Below are 19,430 nucleotides of genomic sequence, written 5' to 3'. Positions count from 1 at the left end.
TCAGACAGTCATTGAGACTATCAAGACATCCACTTCTGTTTCTCTTGACTCACCTTTCCATTTTTTCCCATCTTTAATTCCCACGTCTTTATTTTTGTAATTTCCTTTTCTCTGGTTCTATCTATTGTTCTCTGACCCCCCCCCTCCCATCCTTGTCCTCTTTTTTCATTTTTTATGCACGCACCATATTTTTGGCATCCCCTGACCTGATGCTTCTTTCTCTAGGGCAAGGAGGGTAGGTTTGTGAGGTTTAGGATGTTGAATGTAAATGTCTGTGTGACCCTGGCATAATTTGCCTTGCTTGACACATGGCACATGCAAGTCAGCACAGACCACTCAGCTGAGAGACCCCTCCTCATTTTACCCCACAAATACTCACAAAGGGAAAAGGAGAGACAGACAGAAAGAAAGAGGGAGAGAGAGAAAGTGAGGGGGAAGCAAAGCAGAAAAGACATAAGGAAAGAGGGGGAAGGGAAGGGAGGAGCGACCCTCATCACTCAATAATATGGTGGGAAAGGAGGAGGTATGAGACGGAGGAATAACACAGCCTAAAGAGTGCTCTTTGTGCTAGAAGTTTTGGAGGAAAAGGAGAAAAAAACAGGTGAAATTTGATGAGGGGGATACAAAAGAGAGGAAAGCAGAAAATAGCAGATGGAGGCTTGAAAGAGAAGAATTGAAAGACAATCGTGCTGAAGGAGATAGATGGACGACATCATGCAGATCTCTTTCAAAATGGGAAGAAATCTGATCCACAACCCAGTTTAGCTCAGCTATATGCTCTCATATGGCTGACAAATAATCCTCGAAATAATAAAAAAAGATGCAATAACCTCAGAACTCAATCTATGTTTGGAAAAATGTGCCACTAATAACCCCAAAACCCTATTCTGTTCTATGACAAAAGAAACAGTAACAGAGAGAGAGAGAATACTATCTCTCCAGTTCTGCACAGTGGCTGGTTGCCAGCCTTGTTTCTCTCAGGAGTAAGGCTAAGATTAGCTCCCCATATGTTCAAGTCAGGCGTAGCTGCTCTTAAAGGGCCAGGGTCTCTTTGAAAATGGTACAAAGTACACTGCAGCACTGCATGCGCTGTTTTGTCTCGGCTTCTCTTTCACATGCAGTTGCAACACAATGAGCACAAACGCCCTCCAGCTATCAGCCAATCTCCCTTTCATGCATGCAAGGTCATATTTAGATAAAAATGTATACACACATGCATTACCAGTGACATTTTTTTTTTTTTAAGAAATGTATACATTAAGAAAATTAAGAAATTTTATTAAACACTGATGCATTAAAATCGAATTCTTCTTTCAAAACATTTAAAAAATCTCAACAGATCTGTGCGCATACGTATATTTTATATACATATACATAATATATCTATAGAGCTAAGGTAGAAATGACAAATCACTGGGGATGAGGGGTAAGATGAACAGAGAGAGATAACACCGTTATTGAACTAGTTCTCAGCTGACGTGCCACAGTACATCCGGTCCATTCATTTTTCATTAACTGCAGTAGTGCAGTCATCCATTCCTCAGGAGATGCAAAGCCACAAGCCAAAGTGAAGGGCAAACAGGTGAATGCATGTAAAATTGGATTTACCAAACAACTGAGATTGAGATACACTGGGTTCAAAGACACTGGAACGAGACAGTATTTTAGTTACAAAGAAAATGTATTAGGCCAGTAAGCAGTGGTCTCTTATCAATCACTCCTTGCTAACATTGCATAACAACCAGCTTCTCCTCTAATATGCTATTTATTATTATGCCACCAGAGTCACCAAACTAATGCCTGTTTTCAACCAGGTTTGCCCAAACACTGCATCTATCTGTCACTGATCCCAAATTCACACCATTGGTTGAGTCAATGTGGCTGTTCTGAGATGTCACAACATTTTTAGGGTATGAGACTTCATGGTAACACTTTAGAATACTGATCCTTTGTTAATGAATAACTACAGGAACAAGTCACTAATGCACTGTTAACATTGTAGTAACTACTATTACCTAACAAGAAACTATGATTAGTGATTTAGTAAGTAATAGTGCTCAGCTGAAACTGGTAGTTCACTATTAGCTAATCAATAACTACTATTTTTATATATATCCTGGAGAAATACTAAGAACTACTGTACATGTTCATAATTAATGTGAATTATGCATAATGTATAATTAATTCTAAAATGAAGATGATGGTAACCCACTAGTAATGACTCAAGAATGATCAAATCCTTCTAAAGGAACTACTAACTACTTAGATCAGTATTATAAAGTGAAAAGCATCATAACTCCCTAATACTGACTGATGTCATTTTAAGCTTTTGAGATATATGTAAGGTTTTGGATAGAAATGACTCAAGTGTTACTACATCCTTCTGAAGAAATGACTAATTATTTGGATGAGTATTATAAAGTGAAGATCACGGTAACCCACTAGTAATGATTTAAGTGTTACCAAATCTAGAAAAATTAATTACTAACCAAAACCTTAAAAGTTTACAATGACTTCAGTAATTACTAGGGAGTTACCACGATCTTCACTTTAGAATACTGATCCAAATAATTAGTAATTCCTTCTGAAGAATTTGGTAATACTTCAATCATTACTAGTGGGTTACCATGACCTTTACTTTAAAATTAATTATACATTATGTATTATTCATATTAATTATGAACCTGTATACAGTAGTTCTTAGGGAGGTATGAAAAAATAATAGTTACTGATTAGCTAATAGTGAACTACCACATTTGACTAAGCACTATTACTTACTAATTCATTAATCAGAGTTTCTTGTTAGTTACTACTAGTTACTAGAGTGCTAATATTGCGTTATCTTGTGTAGTTATTCATTAACTATGGAACAGTATTCTGTCTCTGCACATTAAGCTGTGAGAGTATTTTAGTATCAAACGTGACCACTTCAACCTTTAACTACCCAAGTTGCATTGGTGACTGTATAATCTTAAAAGCATCTGCACACAGCTGCACGTTTTCAGCACATTCATGATGGTTTAGCACAGAGCAGTTTCTTTACAAAAACAGACAAGATCTGTAAGCATTTATCGCAGCTGTATCAGTTTCCAACCTCCTGACTTTGATCAAAAGTGTGTAGTTGAAGCTGGCGCTTTTAAAGATAATCTGAACATGTTTAGCCTGTTTTGTGAAGAATCCTGCATTGTTTGTTCAATATAAACACCTTTCTCACACATCTGCTCTTTCTGCATACACACTAACACACACACAAACCAGCTCACTTGACATTTAAAAATGCAAAACAGGATGCATGGTCTGCTGAAGTGTGTCGTTTATTTGGAAGTTAAGTTATTTTCTGCTATACCAGCTTAATATGTAGCGACAACAATAAGCAAGTCATTTGTAGGCTGATACCCCAAAAAGTACACTGTACCGGTATCAAAACATTTCTGTTTGTTTGCGTGTCTCAACCTGGCACAGAAACTATATGACAACGCTAAAAGAGGACCGTTTGGGAAACCGGTTTAAAAAGGTGTTTTTTTTAACTTGGTTGAGGTTAAACTGAATTGGTTGAACGGTTTACTTAAAAATCACTACCTTAATGCAAAATCATTGCATGTTTAACTCAAAACACCTGTGAATTACACAATTCCAAGAACATGTGGCGCTTGCCTTACATTAGTAGACAAAATCATTTAATTTAATCTACAGTATACATGCTTGTTATACAAGATGATTTTATTATAAAACTAGCTTGTCTTACAACAAAAGCATATTGATTACCCCAGTTAGCGATTAAAACATTAACAAAATTACACTGTGCAATTTGTTTAGCTCAACAAAAGGTTAGTATATAGTAGTCAACATTTGAAGTGCATCAAAAAAAGTTCAAAGTTGTCACAAGAACGCATTTTGGTTTTAGGACAACTTTGATGAAAAGTTTTGATCCACTTCAAATGTTGACTAGTGTAGCTATACAACAAAACAAAGAACAGTATTGTGTTATATATATATGCATTCCAGTTATTCTAAACTCAGTCCAAGTATGTGCTTCTAAACTGGTGGTATACTTTACAACAGAATCCTTTTCAGATCACTCGCTGGACTTTGGAATGTTTGGTTGGGTGGATAGACCGGGGAAAAACAGACCTAATGTTACACAAACTTTGCTTTGAGTATAGCTTGAGTGTGTGTGTGTGTGTGTATGTGTGCGAGGGATGACAACGCATCAGCTAATTAAAATAGTTTACAGACATCCTGTTTTCTCAATAGTGCACTGCAGTCCCAGTTAACTCACAGTGACATCTGTAGAAAACAACTGGTTTATTTCAGAGCGAATTACATCGAGAGCATTATTTGAGAAACGAAAACAAGCGGCTTCCTGCTTTTCGCATTAACTTTAAACGCTCACGCTCACAAACCATTTCCCCTCAGAAGCGCACATTCACATATACTACATACACACAGATACCTCATCATGTGAGCGGCCTCATGGGCGGGTCTGAACTATAATTACAGCCGTGATGTCATCTGCCACTCACTGCTGCCGCTAAATCTAGGTCACCGTTAACCCCTTCCCGTCACGTTAGGGGATTCCACACACCTCCAAATGAGCCATTACTACAGACTTTCCATGAGCTCTTTAATGTGGTGCTGCCTCCCATGCAACTTTCGGAGCCTATTACACAAATAAAAGGGGTGATGATATACATTTACCCCTCAGATCAAACGCTTACAGTAGAGCAGCGTCAGCTTTTATTGTCAACTGCAGAGCGGTTTCATGTTTTGGTTATCCTCGTAACTACAGTACATTACGTCAATCGGAAGCCAAGCCAAAGGAAAGAAACACTACACAAAAACAACTCTACAAAGAGCCTCGAATAATCTTCATTTTGTCCGTACCACTCAACAATTTCTGGGTAGAGGAGAGTAATTCTATAACACCACAACGTTAACGTCACCACATGTGTTGCATCACAGCAAAATGCCTTGACAATGCCAATCCACAGTCATCCAGATCTAAAGTATTTTGAGAGCAAATGAGCATGCGATCCAAGCAGTCTTCTCACGGCAAACTGGCAATTTGTGGCCGAGTGACAGCGAAGCGCGACAGACGAGGGGTGTGCTGGCCAACTGGTAAGCCGCAAACAAAATTATGAGACGATACTTTTAGGCAAGTAAGATAAACCGATGCATCTGAGTGAGGTTATGCAGATTCAAGATAAAACAGCTAATATAAAATCCCTTCCATCTTTATTTGACCCTCTAACTCTAGCACTCTCTATTCTAATTCTATTTTATCTATTTGTTTTCTTTCTTTTTTTTTTTAATGATTGACACTCTAGCACAATCTATTTGTTTTGTTTTCTTTAAAAAATGGCCTCAAACACTAGCTTTCTCTATTCTTTTTCTACTCTATCTGCATATTTTCTTATATATATATATATATATATATATATATATATATACACACACACACACACACACAGTGGGCCGGTACCCACCTTCTATATTTTAGCCTTTAGAGTACCTGCACTTTTTTGTGCGTACCGGCACTTCTGACATGTTGCCGGTCCTCAGAGTAAAATCGTCAGGGTCTGGGTGATTAGGCTATATGATCCCATATATGATTAGAAATTATATAGAAACTATGTAAATCACACTACCCAGGCGGGATCACCTCTCATCTCAACTAATCAAGTGAATGAACGCAAACAGAGTCAGTCTACTTCATTGTGTGGTGCGCGAGAGCATGTCAGGGGAGGCGCGCATAGTAGAATAATACTTAATTATTGATTACTAATTTGAATCAGTACTTTATAATCATATCTTAAAATGAAAAGAAGCAAGCATTGGCAATCACATAATTTTAAACCGTAAAATCCAAGAATCCAGTGAACGAAATTCAAGCAATAAGCTCAAAACAGCGCTAATGCCAATTTTATTAGCGATTACGGAGAGAATAGTGACCTACGTCCAGATGTCAGTAAAATGATTATTTTCAGCTTGTATTTGGCTTAAAAGCAAGAGTGTTTTATAATGAACGCTGATTATGCGGTGCTCAGAGTTTTAGCGATTCTGAATGGATCCGTATATTAAATGCAGGCGGTTTAGTGGTCTTTGGCGTCTCCCTGTGGTCCTGTTTGGTATTGCAGCTGGACTTGTGCTAATTTGTATTGAAAACTTTTATTTAATTATTGATTGAGGCACTATACATACATTGTGAATTATTAAAAAGTACTTATTTATTTAATATAAATAAATAAATAGGGTGGGGTGGGGTGAGTACCGGCACTTCTTTTTTTGCACTTCAAGCACTGTATATATATATATATATATATATATACACATACACACATACACATACATATTATATGTGCTGTTGAAACTGTCTGCTTGATTTTAAAGCAGTCGCACCAATCCAGATTTCTCCTACGTGTAAATCAGCATATTCGCTGAGGGTAATTCGCACCTAAAGCTCTCAAAGCCCGTTGAGTCTCTCTTAACTCTGATGCTACGTTACTCTCAGTCCATAAACACTCCACCACGTGTTCGCTCATACGGACACACAAATACCGCTGCGTCACCGCGAATGCGTGCGTTTATGTGACCCACTAACTTTTACTCCCTTTACCTCAGATGACTGGAAACTTTGGCAATCCCGCCCGCCACTCTTTTCTCTGTTCCTGGGCTTGACACAGAGCGCAGAGAAAAAGGAAGACAGACAGACTGACAGACTGAGCCAAAAAGAAAGTGAGAGAGAGAGGCCACCTCCTCCTCCTCCTCTCTTCTCTCTGTTTGCCAGGCGAAGCTCACGCCTACATCTCTTCCAATGAGCGCAGAGCCCGGGTCTCTTTAAACCGGGGCCTAGTCCAGGCTAGCGTCTTCTCGCCCCGCTCGAGAGTCTTCACTAAAGCGCACAGGATCAGAAACGAAGGCCACAAACACTGAGTCGCACCTGCAGCACACAGGTGGATGCCTAAACGCAGCTGTCACGCCGCATCTGGGCCTGTTGAGTCACGCAAAACACACAAATCATCAACTGCAGCTCAAAACATCACACCGTTCCTGATTCATACCCATCAGAGAGGAAGATCAAAAAGTGTTAACATCTGCCATAACAAGACACACACAGACAGACAGCTGGACATGGGGTATTTAGCTCACCTCTTTAGCCAGGTTTGGGATTATGGACTGGGTTTTTACGTCTTCAAAATATTCCACCTTCCAGGACAATCGTGGGAAAAAGAAAGAGGGGAAAAAAGCAGATTGAGAAGAATCAATGGCAATAAAAAAACATCACAATCATCCATGAGCGTGAAAAAAGACATGAATCATTTTTATCTTCTCAAGTCATGAGTCAGAAAGGTTTAAATTATTGCAAAGCTCCTAAAATAGAGCATGCTAAATACATAATCAAATTCTGTCCTTTACATGTATACAGTCATGACAATTATGATCTAAAACATACCAGTATGGCACAAAGAGACATTTAAATGTGAGCTAATGCCAGCTAGTTATTTCTGACCCCAGTCTTTCTAATAAACCGGTGCTGTTCAGAGTCTACCCCCCCCCATCTGCCATTACTGTCCGTCATTTTTTCCCCTGTGCTAATAAATATTTACCTACTCAGCCTCGCTGCCTTCGCGTCTTGCTCGTCGGTGGCGAGAGGTATCCCCATCAGAAGACCCAAAGCATTCTCTCTGCGTCCCCCCCACCTCTCTCTCGCTCTGTCTTTCTTTATGTTTCTTTTCTTCTCCCCCTCTCTTTCTGGTCTCTGTCCATTCAGGAAGCCATCTTGTGTTCTTAATCCTGTTTTACATTAGCTCTCGTACGCTCTTTCGCTCTCGCCCTCCCAGCCTCTCTCTCTCTCTCTCTCTCTCTCTCTCTCTCTCTCTCTCACTTCCTCCAATTCATGGCTCGACCATATACACACAGAAGCATTTTTTTTTTTTTAAAAGGCAGTGTGATTGCTATCACTGCTGCACTATAGCCTCCTCCCTCTTTTTCTTGTTCCTCTACCCCCCTTCCCCCCTCTCCAAACAAAAAAGCTAACAGAATACGTGATGTGAATACTCCTTTCCGACCTACACACACTAACGCAACGTCACGCCACTGATAGCTCACAAAGAGCGGCTGCCGGCCAATCGGAGGCGAGCATGAGCACTGCTGCTAGGGTGAAGCAGACAAGAGGAGAGAGAGAGAAAACGGGTGAGAGACATAGACGCAGAGAGCACGAGGGCGGGATGTGCTGGATAAAGAAAGAGAAGGGGGCGCGTGCTATGAACAATGCATGTGCATGTGCGTCTGTGCATTTCAGACTTGGGGGAAGGGTTTCTCTCATGCACGCTGTGGCTGTCAATTATCTAACCCGGCTTGCCTTCCTTAAACAATGGCTTTGGAATGTGGTATCACTGAAGACCATCTGTGTCTCGGCTGCATGCAACAACTGGACTGGACTGCGCACATGCATTTGCACGCCGTGGTGCAACGACGCACACTGACAGAGAAACACGCATGCGATCCTCTTCACCAAACAGGTGATGCGCGATCAGCTGGAGTCCGTGGTTTGAAAACACGCAATTTCCCTTTTTCCAACCAAAAAAGTGAAAGCAACAGCATTTCACACACAACTGGCATAGCAAATGCGAGTCGAATGTCAGCTGTTTTAAATACTCAGCTGTGCATGCCTAAAATACCACTATAAGAGCTTCGATTTCAGTCTTTCAAAGTCTATAAACCAAACATGGTAGACTACAACCTCTGCTGGACAGACCTACAAACGCCTGCTAGATGGAAATGCAAGCGAGTCGTTACAATAAAACTGACGCTGAATCATCCATGAGGGTTAGCAGCGCACGCGCTTCCATGTCATAAACAGATCAACATTTGATTTCATTTTAGTGCATGATCTGTGTTCTCCCTGATCAGAACGTAACTGGGAGTGTGGCCGACTGAAGAGACGCGTTAAGACGGAGGCTGTCGAAGAACCAGCGGACGTTTGGTGACGCAGCAGTTGTGATGAGAGCGGATTACTCAGCGTGGGAGTTCCAGGAACATCGTGTTTGTGCGTGTGTGTATCTGCGTGAAGGCTTGCAGTAACCACGAGGCTAGGGAAGGTTGCGCTGTGGCACTCAAACTTTTCACTTTTTACGCTTCTGGCATCGTAAGAAACAATGCGAACATCATTTTGATGTGCACAATGCAATGCACTGACTGGGCTGCGATGCAAATGCATTGGGACTGACTGCCATCTTCCTGATGTTATCTCGTCTGTTTGCTTTGATACTGGCTGAATCACCTGGTTTGTCACGAGAGCGTAAGTGGTCAGTAATCTCCTTCCCGGCTCTCGCGTAACAGGCCAGGTGATTCAGGCTGTATCAAAGCAAATCCCCTTAAGGCAGTGAGAAAATTGTCGTAATCCTACCTGTGACCCCCCCAATCCACTTTCTCTCTCACACTCACACACACACACACACACACACACACACAGTTCTCGTAATAAGAGGAGTGAGACTACAGAAACATCGTTAAGGCTTCATTGTCAAAGAATTGCAAAGGTCTCTGTGTGTGCGTGTCTGCATGAGTTTAAATGAGGGTTAAGACATCGTTGTAATAACAGAAGGATTAACAATCCTAATTAACTCTCTCCTCCCCCTTTTCTTGAACAATAGCCAGCCCAAATTGAACTAATCCACAGAGTTTCTAAGACCCAGCTCCAATACACAACCGAACCTACACACACACACGTTTGTTTTTGTGAATTGTGGGGACATCCCATAGGCGTACTGGTTTTTATACTGTACAAACCGTATTTTCTATCGCCCTACACCAACCCTACAATCTACCCCTTATAGGAAACTTTCTGCATTTTTACTTTCTCAAAAAAAAAAAAAACTCATTCTGTATGATTTATAAGTGTTTTGAAAAATGGGGACATGGTGTAATGTCCTCATAAATCACCTTCTCCTTGTAATAACTATGTCACGCCCATGTCATTATACACATTTGTGTCCTCATGTGTCACAAAAACGTGCGCGCACACACACACACACTCAATTATAAAATAAGAATTATATTTTGCTAAATAAAGCTTTTTTTAGGACAACAAATAATGACTTTTTTGTTATTGTGCAATATTTTCATGACAATTTTAATAAAAAGAGGACAAATACTGTGATATAATATGTATAATATGTTTGTATTTATATATACATAATAAATATACACAGTACACAAACATTTATTATGTAAACAAAAACTTTTACTGTGGCTGTGATTAATCGCTTGACAGCACTAATATACATACATACATACATATATATATATATATACACATACACACACACACACACACACACACACACACACCTAAATAAAACTAATGTATGCTAAGTTTCTAGTTATTTATTTATTTACTGACAAAAACAATCTAAGATGCTGCAGTCCGCATGATACCATGTCTACCCTGAAAGCAGTACAACATCTATACAATGGTACAGTCATTGCTTGCAATTAATTATGTTCAGGGATCATTTAAATAAAATATCACTAAATCAAACATCTTTTGCAAGCCAAGCATACAGTGTTGGGTAAGTTACTGTAAAAAAGTAATTAATTACTAGTTACTAATTATATCTTCAACAGTGTAATTAGATTACTATACTAATTGCTCTCTCTTAAAAGTATTTCATTACTTATTACTTTCTCAATTTAAGCAATTTTATATTTCACAGAATTAAAATTTTATTTCATGTGTATCCTTGTATTTTTTCTTAGTTGAACAACATGAAACTGCTCTTTTAATTCTTTCAAATAAATGATATCAAATTACATAAATTAATCTTGAACTGTCTGAAGTATTTAAAGGGAGAAGGTTACATTAAAAACACACATTTTAATGTTAAATGTTGATGTTAAATCCACTATTGTTTTATATAGAATAATTCTAGTCTACGCAGTATTTAATGCAATTACATCAGAAGTAACTAAGTAAATTACAGAAACGTTAATAGTAATCCCTTACTTTACTTTATCAAGGGAAATGTAATTAAATTAAAGTAATTAATTACTTAGTAATGCATTACACCCAACACTGCATAGTATTACTGCAGTGTCACATGACAGTGAGGAAAAAAATATGCAAAAAGTGTTGCATGACTTTTAATTTGTATGATGCTATAATGCATTACATTTAAGATGAAACATCTCCAAAGCACTCTCACACGACTGAAGCAGCATCTCTATATGCTGTACACACTGCAGTGAATGGATCAATAAACGGGCTCTGATGGTCATTTGTGAAGAGCCCTCTTTAGTTTTGCATTATTTAACATTGTCATTCATTTCAAATGCACCTTTTTACATCTATATCGAATATAATGCAAATTTAGCTCCAAACCCCTTAATGTTGCTCGTTTTGCTAACACAAGGACAAGCAGCAGCTACAGTAATTATTCCCGTTCAGTGACTGGTTGGGGTTTATTAGCATTATTGAGTGCTGCTACCTGTCATGCATGCTGGGTCTGCTTTCATTCTGACTCAGAGCAAACCTCTGATTGGTGGAGAAGGCTAGAATGTGATTTGGTTGCCAGGCAATAGTGAAGTCAGCCGGTGGTATAGTGCAGAGGTCAGCTCAATGAAATATGGCCAGTACGGACACTGTAGCACAGCAAGGCTTGTTCTTCCAGCTCTCCAAAGATAATATCTTTCCAATTTCAATCTCAAATACACAGGTGCTCAGAATAGGTTTTTGTGCACACATGCCAAGTCAAAATGCTCCGTGAAACTGGATTTGGGTTTACTACTGGATTTCTCAGTATTCAGGGATGCATTAATGAATGTTTTGCTGCACATGTGAGACTTGCATGGGTAGGTTTTGGAGCCGGTCTCCTTCATGTGCTCAGTGAAGTGATGAGGAGGGAAAGGGGGATGGGTGACCCTGACAAACATACACACACCCCATTTGAATCTAATCCACCTGATCCTTTGTCTGATCTTAGCTAGTAAACAAAAACAGCAAACTGGTCTTTTAAAAAAATGTCTTGACTAGTTAAAAAAAACAAAACTCTGGTATCAGAAACGGATATTGTTGACAGCCATGCTACTACTACTACTACTTGTTTTGAAACTGTACAGGCAAGAACGACTTGCATTTCCTCTCAAAGTTAGCCACCATAATGCTGGGGTGTTCTGGATGGTTGCAAGATGCTTTCTTCCTAGCTCAAGTCAAGAGAGTCCAAGTCTCTGATATTCTGCTCTTTAGATACAACCCGGATGCCTCCTTCAATATGTGTTTTTTTCACTAGTTTTATCAACAACACTCTTAAAAATAAAAGTGCTTCATGATGCCATAGAAGAACCTTTTTGTCTAAATGGTTCCATGATGAACCGTTAACATCTGAAGTGGTGCAAGTCTTTGTGGTGAAAGAAGGTTCTTCAGATTATAAAAAGGTAAGAAAGAGATGGTTCTTTGACTGAATGGTTCTATGTTAAACCAAAAAAGGTTCTTCTATGGCATCGCTGTGAAGAACCTTTTGAAGCACCTTTATTTTTAAGAGTGAAGGTCATTTTAGCGCATAATGATGTCTGTGGCAAATACAATGAGGAACCAGTTACATGTTAAAGGCAAATAGTCTACATAGCGTTATGATTTAGTTAAAATGGTTTGTGCGCACAATAATAATAGCGATGCTTGCATACAAAAGTATATACAAGTTAAACTACATACTTATTTGTGACCCTGGACCACAAAACCAGTCAAAAGGGTACATTTTTCGAATATCTGAGAGATTAATAAATGATCTTTCCATTGATGTATGGTTTGTTATGATAGGACAATATTTGTCTGAGATACAACTATTTGAAAATCTGGAATCTGAGGGAGCAAAAAAATCTAAATATTGAGAAAATCTCCTTTAAAGTTGTTCAAATGAAGTTCTTAGCAATGCATATTACTAATCAAAAATTAAGTTTAGATATATTTACTGTAGGAAATTTACTAAATATCTTCATGGAACATGATCTTAATATCCTAATGATTTTTGTCATAAAAGAGAAATGTATAATTTTTATCCATACAATGTATTGTTGTCTATTGCTACAGATATACCTGTGTTACTCATGACTGCTTTTGTGCTGCAGAGACACATATCCGTTCTGCTTCCAACATGACTTCATGCACTCTGTATACTCTGTCGATCTTAACAGTTTACGTTTACAATTAAGAATTTTCAGTAAAACTTCTCTCAGAAGTAACAGTAAAGACATTCATAATGCTATAAAAGATTTATGTACGCCACTTTAAAAAAAAAATGCTGCACATTATTCTCCACACATAGCGCGATCTGAACCCTAAACACGTTTTGTTAAACAAGCCTGTATTGTACACTTTCAAGGCATTGTGAGTTCATGTTTTACTGCAGAAGCCGACAAGCGCCCTTGTTTTTGAACAGAAGCCGATAAGTCCATTTTAGCGAATCAGCACGCTGTATTCAGGTCAGGTGACAAGGCCACTTTCACTCTGAAAAGACGTGCTAGCTGAGAGGAGTTTCGTCAAAGCTGATTAAAAGCGATCGAGGATGGATAACTTCGACGAACTTGATGAACCTGTGATATCTTCTTCAGGACGTAAAAGGAAAATGAAACGTTTTCATGGATCCTTGCGAAAGCAGCGCGTTACAACGGTGAGGGAAAAGCTCCGTGCCACATCCATAAATCTATGATCACAACAACAACAGCGTTTGTCAGGCATCTACAGTCTCATCTGAGGAGATTACAAAGATTAAACAAATGGTTTTTATAACTCTAAAATATGAAATGTGGAATTATCTGCTTTTGCTATAAAACAAACTTTTAATATGTAAAAAAACAAAACATACTTTCAATGAACTTTTATTTTGTAAATTGCCTGTATTTGTTTAGTTATTATTACTTAATCAAAACAACCCAACTGCAGTTTGATTGATATTACTTGGAATGCACCAAAATTTATTTATTTATTTCTGAAAAAAAATAAATAAAAAAAATAATCGTAATCGGAATAATCGTTTGCAAATAAACTCTTCAATTGTAACCAGTTAATACATTATGACACTTATCAATTCATTGTTACACTATGCATTTTAAATTAGGTTATAATTATTATTTCCGACAAGATATAATGTATTACAACGCACATTATTAATAATCATAATGCATTGTAGCCTTTAATAACCCTTTATAATGAATGATACAAAGGCTTTACCATAGGTGTTACCATATAGTCAAATATAAAACTGTTATTTTAACTTGTGATGATATTTTACACTATTACTGTTTTACGGTATTCTTTTAACAAATAAATGCAGCCTTGGTCAGTATAAGAGACTACTTTTAAAATCATTAAAAACATCTCAATTTTCCATATACTCCTGGAGAATCTAGTGCTATGTTCTACCAGTTGAGTTTCAGAAACACCTTGCTGTCTATAAAACAAAATCCCCTGTCATGATGGAATTGAAGAATGCACTTTCAAATTGAATGCTTATGGATGAATTTTCAGTATCTGGAGTGGTCAAACATCCACCAACGGTTTATTTTCTGCTAAAATGTAACCAGAAGTCTTGCATACCATGCCTTGAATTGTATGGTCAATAATTAGGCTGAGGGAAAATGAGACAGAGCAGAGAGGAAGTATTGTTGTTTTCTGTCTATTTCCCCATAAAGACATGGACATCCTTTGCGCTTTCAGCATTTCCTGTTTATCTGCATTTCTCCTTTACCTTTCCACTGTTTCTCTTGTTCTTTTGCTTTCAGTGGTTCTCATCTCCTCTTTCTGGTTCTCTTTTCTCTCTCTCGCTCTCTCCCTCCCCCGATCTCCTTCCTCTTCTATTTGGCCACAGGTCAGCCCTCACGCCTCCAATGGTCAAAGGTCAAAGAGCAGAGTATATAAAGTAAGCAAAAGGAATTCTCCGCGTGGAGACTCTAAACCTGCTCAAACACACATATACACACACCTGGAACCCATGTGAGCCTCAAAAGATCCTAAACACTTTAAGATAATAGATTATTTAGAAACCCCAGCCATTTTATTAGTGGTGCATCATTGGCAATATTCTGTTTGCACAATCCCATAACCATAAGTATTATACATCTGTGCATAACTCACACGGTTTGTGCTTCGGACATGAATAATCCCTGAAATTGTGCGGCTTGTTGAGGAGAGCTGTGCTATTACTATTTAAGAGAGTAATTAAGAGAAATTGCATTTCTTTGTCTTTGCAAATAATAAAATAGGCATCAAAAACATACTTATTAAAGCAGAGACTTGATCTGGGATAAGCTACACTGCAGAAAAAAGAAAAGAGTTGATATATTTGCTGCAGAAAAGTGCTTGATTTATTTGTCAGAATAACAGATTTACAGACAGCTGCTCTTTGAAAAAAGAAAAAAGAAAAAGGAAGAAAACATGAAAATGTGCAGCCAGCTTTAGTCATGATCAGCCACTGTCGTATGTGATCTTTGGTGGGAAAAAGACACACTACAGCAGCTGCTTCTTAAAAAAGCACGCTGTAAACAATAAAACAAAGAGAGGCTCATTTAGCTAAGCTGTTGAGAGGAGCTTTGCTGTGGGCAGCTGAGCGATTCTTCAATGCTTTTTAGTCTCATTGGGCTGATTTTCATACCTTAACTAACCTCCCAAAGCCATGTGCAAACACAAACATGCTCCTTAACACACAAACAGCCAGCAGTTACCACAACAGAGTCAAAGCCTCCTAATGCAAGCCATGTATAGTGTAATAAACTACTAACTCCCATTAAACATCTCATATAGCATGTAGAGTAACAGAAATCAAAATCTCATACTAATTAAATAACGCTAGTTCCATAAAAACAACTGTTCAGGATCATTAAATAATAACAGATACAACTTTTGATTTTGTAATAATAATAAGTCCTTTAGAAGTATTTTTCATAGTTAGTTCAGGTTAACTAATTTAGACTAGCTTAGACTAAGCCAGGATTAGGCTATAGTTCAATTAGGACATTAAGTTATTTTTTATAAACATGCCTTAGGGAAAAAAAAAAAAATTCTGCTGTGCATCATGAGACAAAACAAAGGCACTGATTTATTTTAAGATCAGTCCGTGCAAGTTTCTTCACGTTGAAACAGCGACTTACATTTTAGTCTGGGACTAGGTTTAAGCCTTGTCTGTGAAACCGAGGGATAGTTATCTAATGTCCACAAATGAAACGGTGTTACCAAATAAAATATTGAATATCATATATGGAAATGAATGCAGTGAGTGTCTTGTACTTAAAAGGACTACATTAAAGGTTCGAAATCGACATAAATGTTATTTATATAAAAAGAATAAGATGATCCTAATTTGAGACTCTAAGAAACTGGCCATATTTTCAGGTCATTACAATCTAGGCAAGTATGGAAGGATGAAAGGAGACGTGTCAAGACAGGACAGGAGAGGAATGTGTCTAGGAGGACCAATAACAGCTAGTAAACAGGAACTAATAACTGTAGCCCAGCCTTTAGTGTTCAATCCTCCAAAAATCACCAGCAGACAACATGGAAAGATATTAGGGCCGGCTGGGCAATCGCTGGATTAACCTCAATTAATCACATCCAAAATAAAAGTTTTTGTGTACATAATATATGTGACCCTGGACCACAAAACCAGTCATAAGATTAAAATTGAGATTTATACATCATCTGAAAGCTGAATAAATAAGCTTTCCGTTGATGTATGGAATATTTGTTATGATAGGACAATATTTGGTTGAGATACAACATTTCAAAATCTGGAATCTGAGGGTGTAAAAAAAATCTAAATATTGAGAAAAATCGCATTTTTACTGACAAGATGCGCATGCATATCGCATGTGATATATCGCCCAGCCCTAGCCTATTGATAGTTTTCACGTGACGTCACACCCTTATAGGAACGCCCACCTGGCGGGCAAAACGAAGCTTTGCTCCACTGACCGCCAGCTATTTTTACGCAGACATCAAGTAATAATGTAGCAAAACGCAGATATTAAAAGGTGAGATTCAGTGGACACCTTATTGATGATATATATTTTGTACAGGCAAGAAGATGAAGCCAGAATATAAACGCAATGTGCAAAGTTTCTCATTAAATGGCTTCCCATAGAAAACCATTAGAAGGTAACACTGAATCGTTAAGCGGACTGCGTTCATACTCCGGCCTCATCTGCTTGCCTGTGTAAACTGTGCATCATTAATATGATGATTACTGAATTTGATCTTTTAATATTACCATTTTAAATATATTACGGCACTTTAAGTGTTTTTACAACATTTTGTCACACTATTTATGACTGAAATATTGCCACGGGTGCTTAATATGGATTGCAAATAGCCAAAACTTGCATTTTGTTCAGAAATACCTTTGTTTTATTCATTTGAGAGGTGATCTAAATATTTGCGGCTGGGAAACAGATAAATTGACACGCTTGTGCTGCAGTTCTATGGATGTTTTGCCCTCTAAGTCTTTGAGCCGGTCACGTGACTCAAAGCTATGAATATAACACGCTTTTATGTACAAAAACAGAATGTAATTTTTTTTTATGTCAAATTAACTATACTGTATCTTTACCTCCCATGGGCTCTTCCTCCTCTTCAGCTCGTCACACTTTCTCAGTTTGCAGATCTGGTGTCCGATCTTTCGGTTTAGGCAGTTGCTGCAGGTACCGCAGTTCTCCTTCTTCATACAAGGCACACATACACCGCATCTCTTTCTCTTCTTTTTAAGAGGTACCACCGCCTCCGTCAGTTCCTGGTCTGCCTCCATCTGCGGCAAGGAGAACATGCCGGCTTGCTCATGCTCGGACCTGATGTAGTCGGCCGCAGGAGACACCACCCTTGTGCTCCTGGCCCCAAGGAAAACTTTAGGGTCCTCCTCGTCCAGAGAGAATTCATATATGTCCTGGACAGGAGGGCCAGGGCCTCCCCTCAGCTTGTGCATACTGAGGGTCCCGCTCTCTTACGGGACAAGAGAGCGGTAAAAGTGGCCGCTAACGGTTTAAAAATACGAGGTAAAAAATAAGGTTCTTTACAGCACAGCACAGACCTGTCCATAAAGTGTGTGTGCTGAGTTAGGGCCACAGGGAGAAACTTCTGGAAAGGGTCTTAAAGGGCACAAGAGGAACTCCTTATTTTGAGGAGATAGTTCTGGGCATGATGTCATTCACCTGCAGGTGCAGGTGCGTTAGGAACACGGCCGCAGGGGATGGAGAGCATCTCTCTGTTACACAGAACTGATGTCATTTGGATGCAGACAGAAAACAGCTCTGGTTGTTGCCAGTGAAGGCAGATTGGGGACTGTACGGGGAGAAAAAAGTCAGGTTTAGGATAGATTTCAGTTTTGGTATAATATAATCAATCAATCTTTATCTATGTATATCCATCTATAAATGTTAATATCTATTTATCTATATATAAATGTATATCTATCTATCTATCTAGAAATATGCATGTCTGTCTGCCTGTCTATCTATCAAAAGTCATAAGTCATTGACAATACCAGCCTGAAATCTCATGATCATTGTGAAATCTCTTACAATTATGTGCAAAGCGAAAGAAAACCCATACAAGACACAGAAAAGTACTGAATGACGAGGTACTACGTGCGAAATGTGAGCAAATGCACGGTTAGAATGGCGAATCCCCCCGAGACAGCTCTTTGTTGCTCTGCTATGAGTCAATGCAGGACTTTCGCTCGACGCTCTTTGTTCGGCGCTCGGGGACCGTCCATAAACTCAGATGTTTTAACGGTAACCACGGGTCACGCTTTGTGTATCGCTGTTAATGTATTGTGTGGTTAAGATACGTGAGGAGTCGCTAACGAAACGTTGTGTTTAACAATGGAGTATTATTTATTCTGTAAAGTATTTGTGGAGATAATAGCGCTTTAATGAGGAATTCCCTCGGTGCCTCGCTTCATGCTTCGATGGATTATGAATTCTCACATAGGCTACTTGAGTAATTAATAATGTAGATTAAGACCGTAGCATCGCTCAAAAATTAAAAAACCTTGGAAGTCCTCTTGCTCTCTAAGGCATGGCGAGTATGGCTTTTAATATTAACATATAAGTTTTACAGTCTAGTCTACAGGACTCGTTTACAACCTTATGGGGTGTTTTCCATTTATAGTTTCAAGTGCTATATGAAGAGAAGGCTGGGTGTTTTCTTTAATGCACATATGACATCTGCACAAGATCCAGCAATGCTTGCGTCAGCAGATCTCGGTGCTCTTCTCGCTCTTAAACTTTCATATAATATTCATTCATCTGCTCACATAATTTACATAGGCTATAGCCTAAAAAGTGTGCCTAAACCATGTAAAATTGTGTAAATATATAGAAAGCAGAAGAAAACAGCAAATAAAACATTTAAACAATTCTAAAAGCATTACAGACTAGATCATAGA

At 38.5% G+C, this 19,430-nt stretch overlaps 1 protein-coding gene across 1 annotated transcript in view; it reads right to left on the bottom strand.

The window, feature by feature from the left end:
* LOC306870146 (methylcytosine dioxygenase tet3-like) overlaps positions 1-17,966 on the bottom strand; it is a gene marked incomplete at its 5' end in the record, with an annotated part of 42,345 nt that extends 24,379 nt beyond the window's left edge. Inside the window, 2 exons of the mRNA XM_079417251.1 lie at positions 7,150-7,206; positions 17,598-17,966. Of these exons, the coding sequence (XP_079273377.1) occupies positions 7,150-7,206; positions 17,598-17,966 (426 nt within the window). The remainder of the gene's footprint in view (positions 1-7,149; positions 7,207-17,597) is intronic.
* Between the last annotated feature and the right edge of the window lie 1,464 nt (positions 17,967-19,430).

This window comes from Barbus barbus (genome assembly GCF_936440315.1).
Source record: "Barbus barbus genome assembly, chromosome: 5".
Classification (NCBI taxonomy): domain Eukaryota; kingdom Metazoa; phylum Chordata; class Actinopteri; order Cypriniformes; family Cyprinidae; genus Barbus; species Barbus barbus.
Note: the sequence above shows the minus strand (reverse complement) of the source record. Positions and strands in the feature narration are given on the sequence as shown.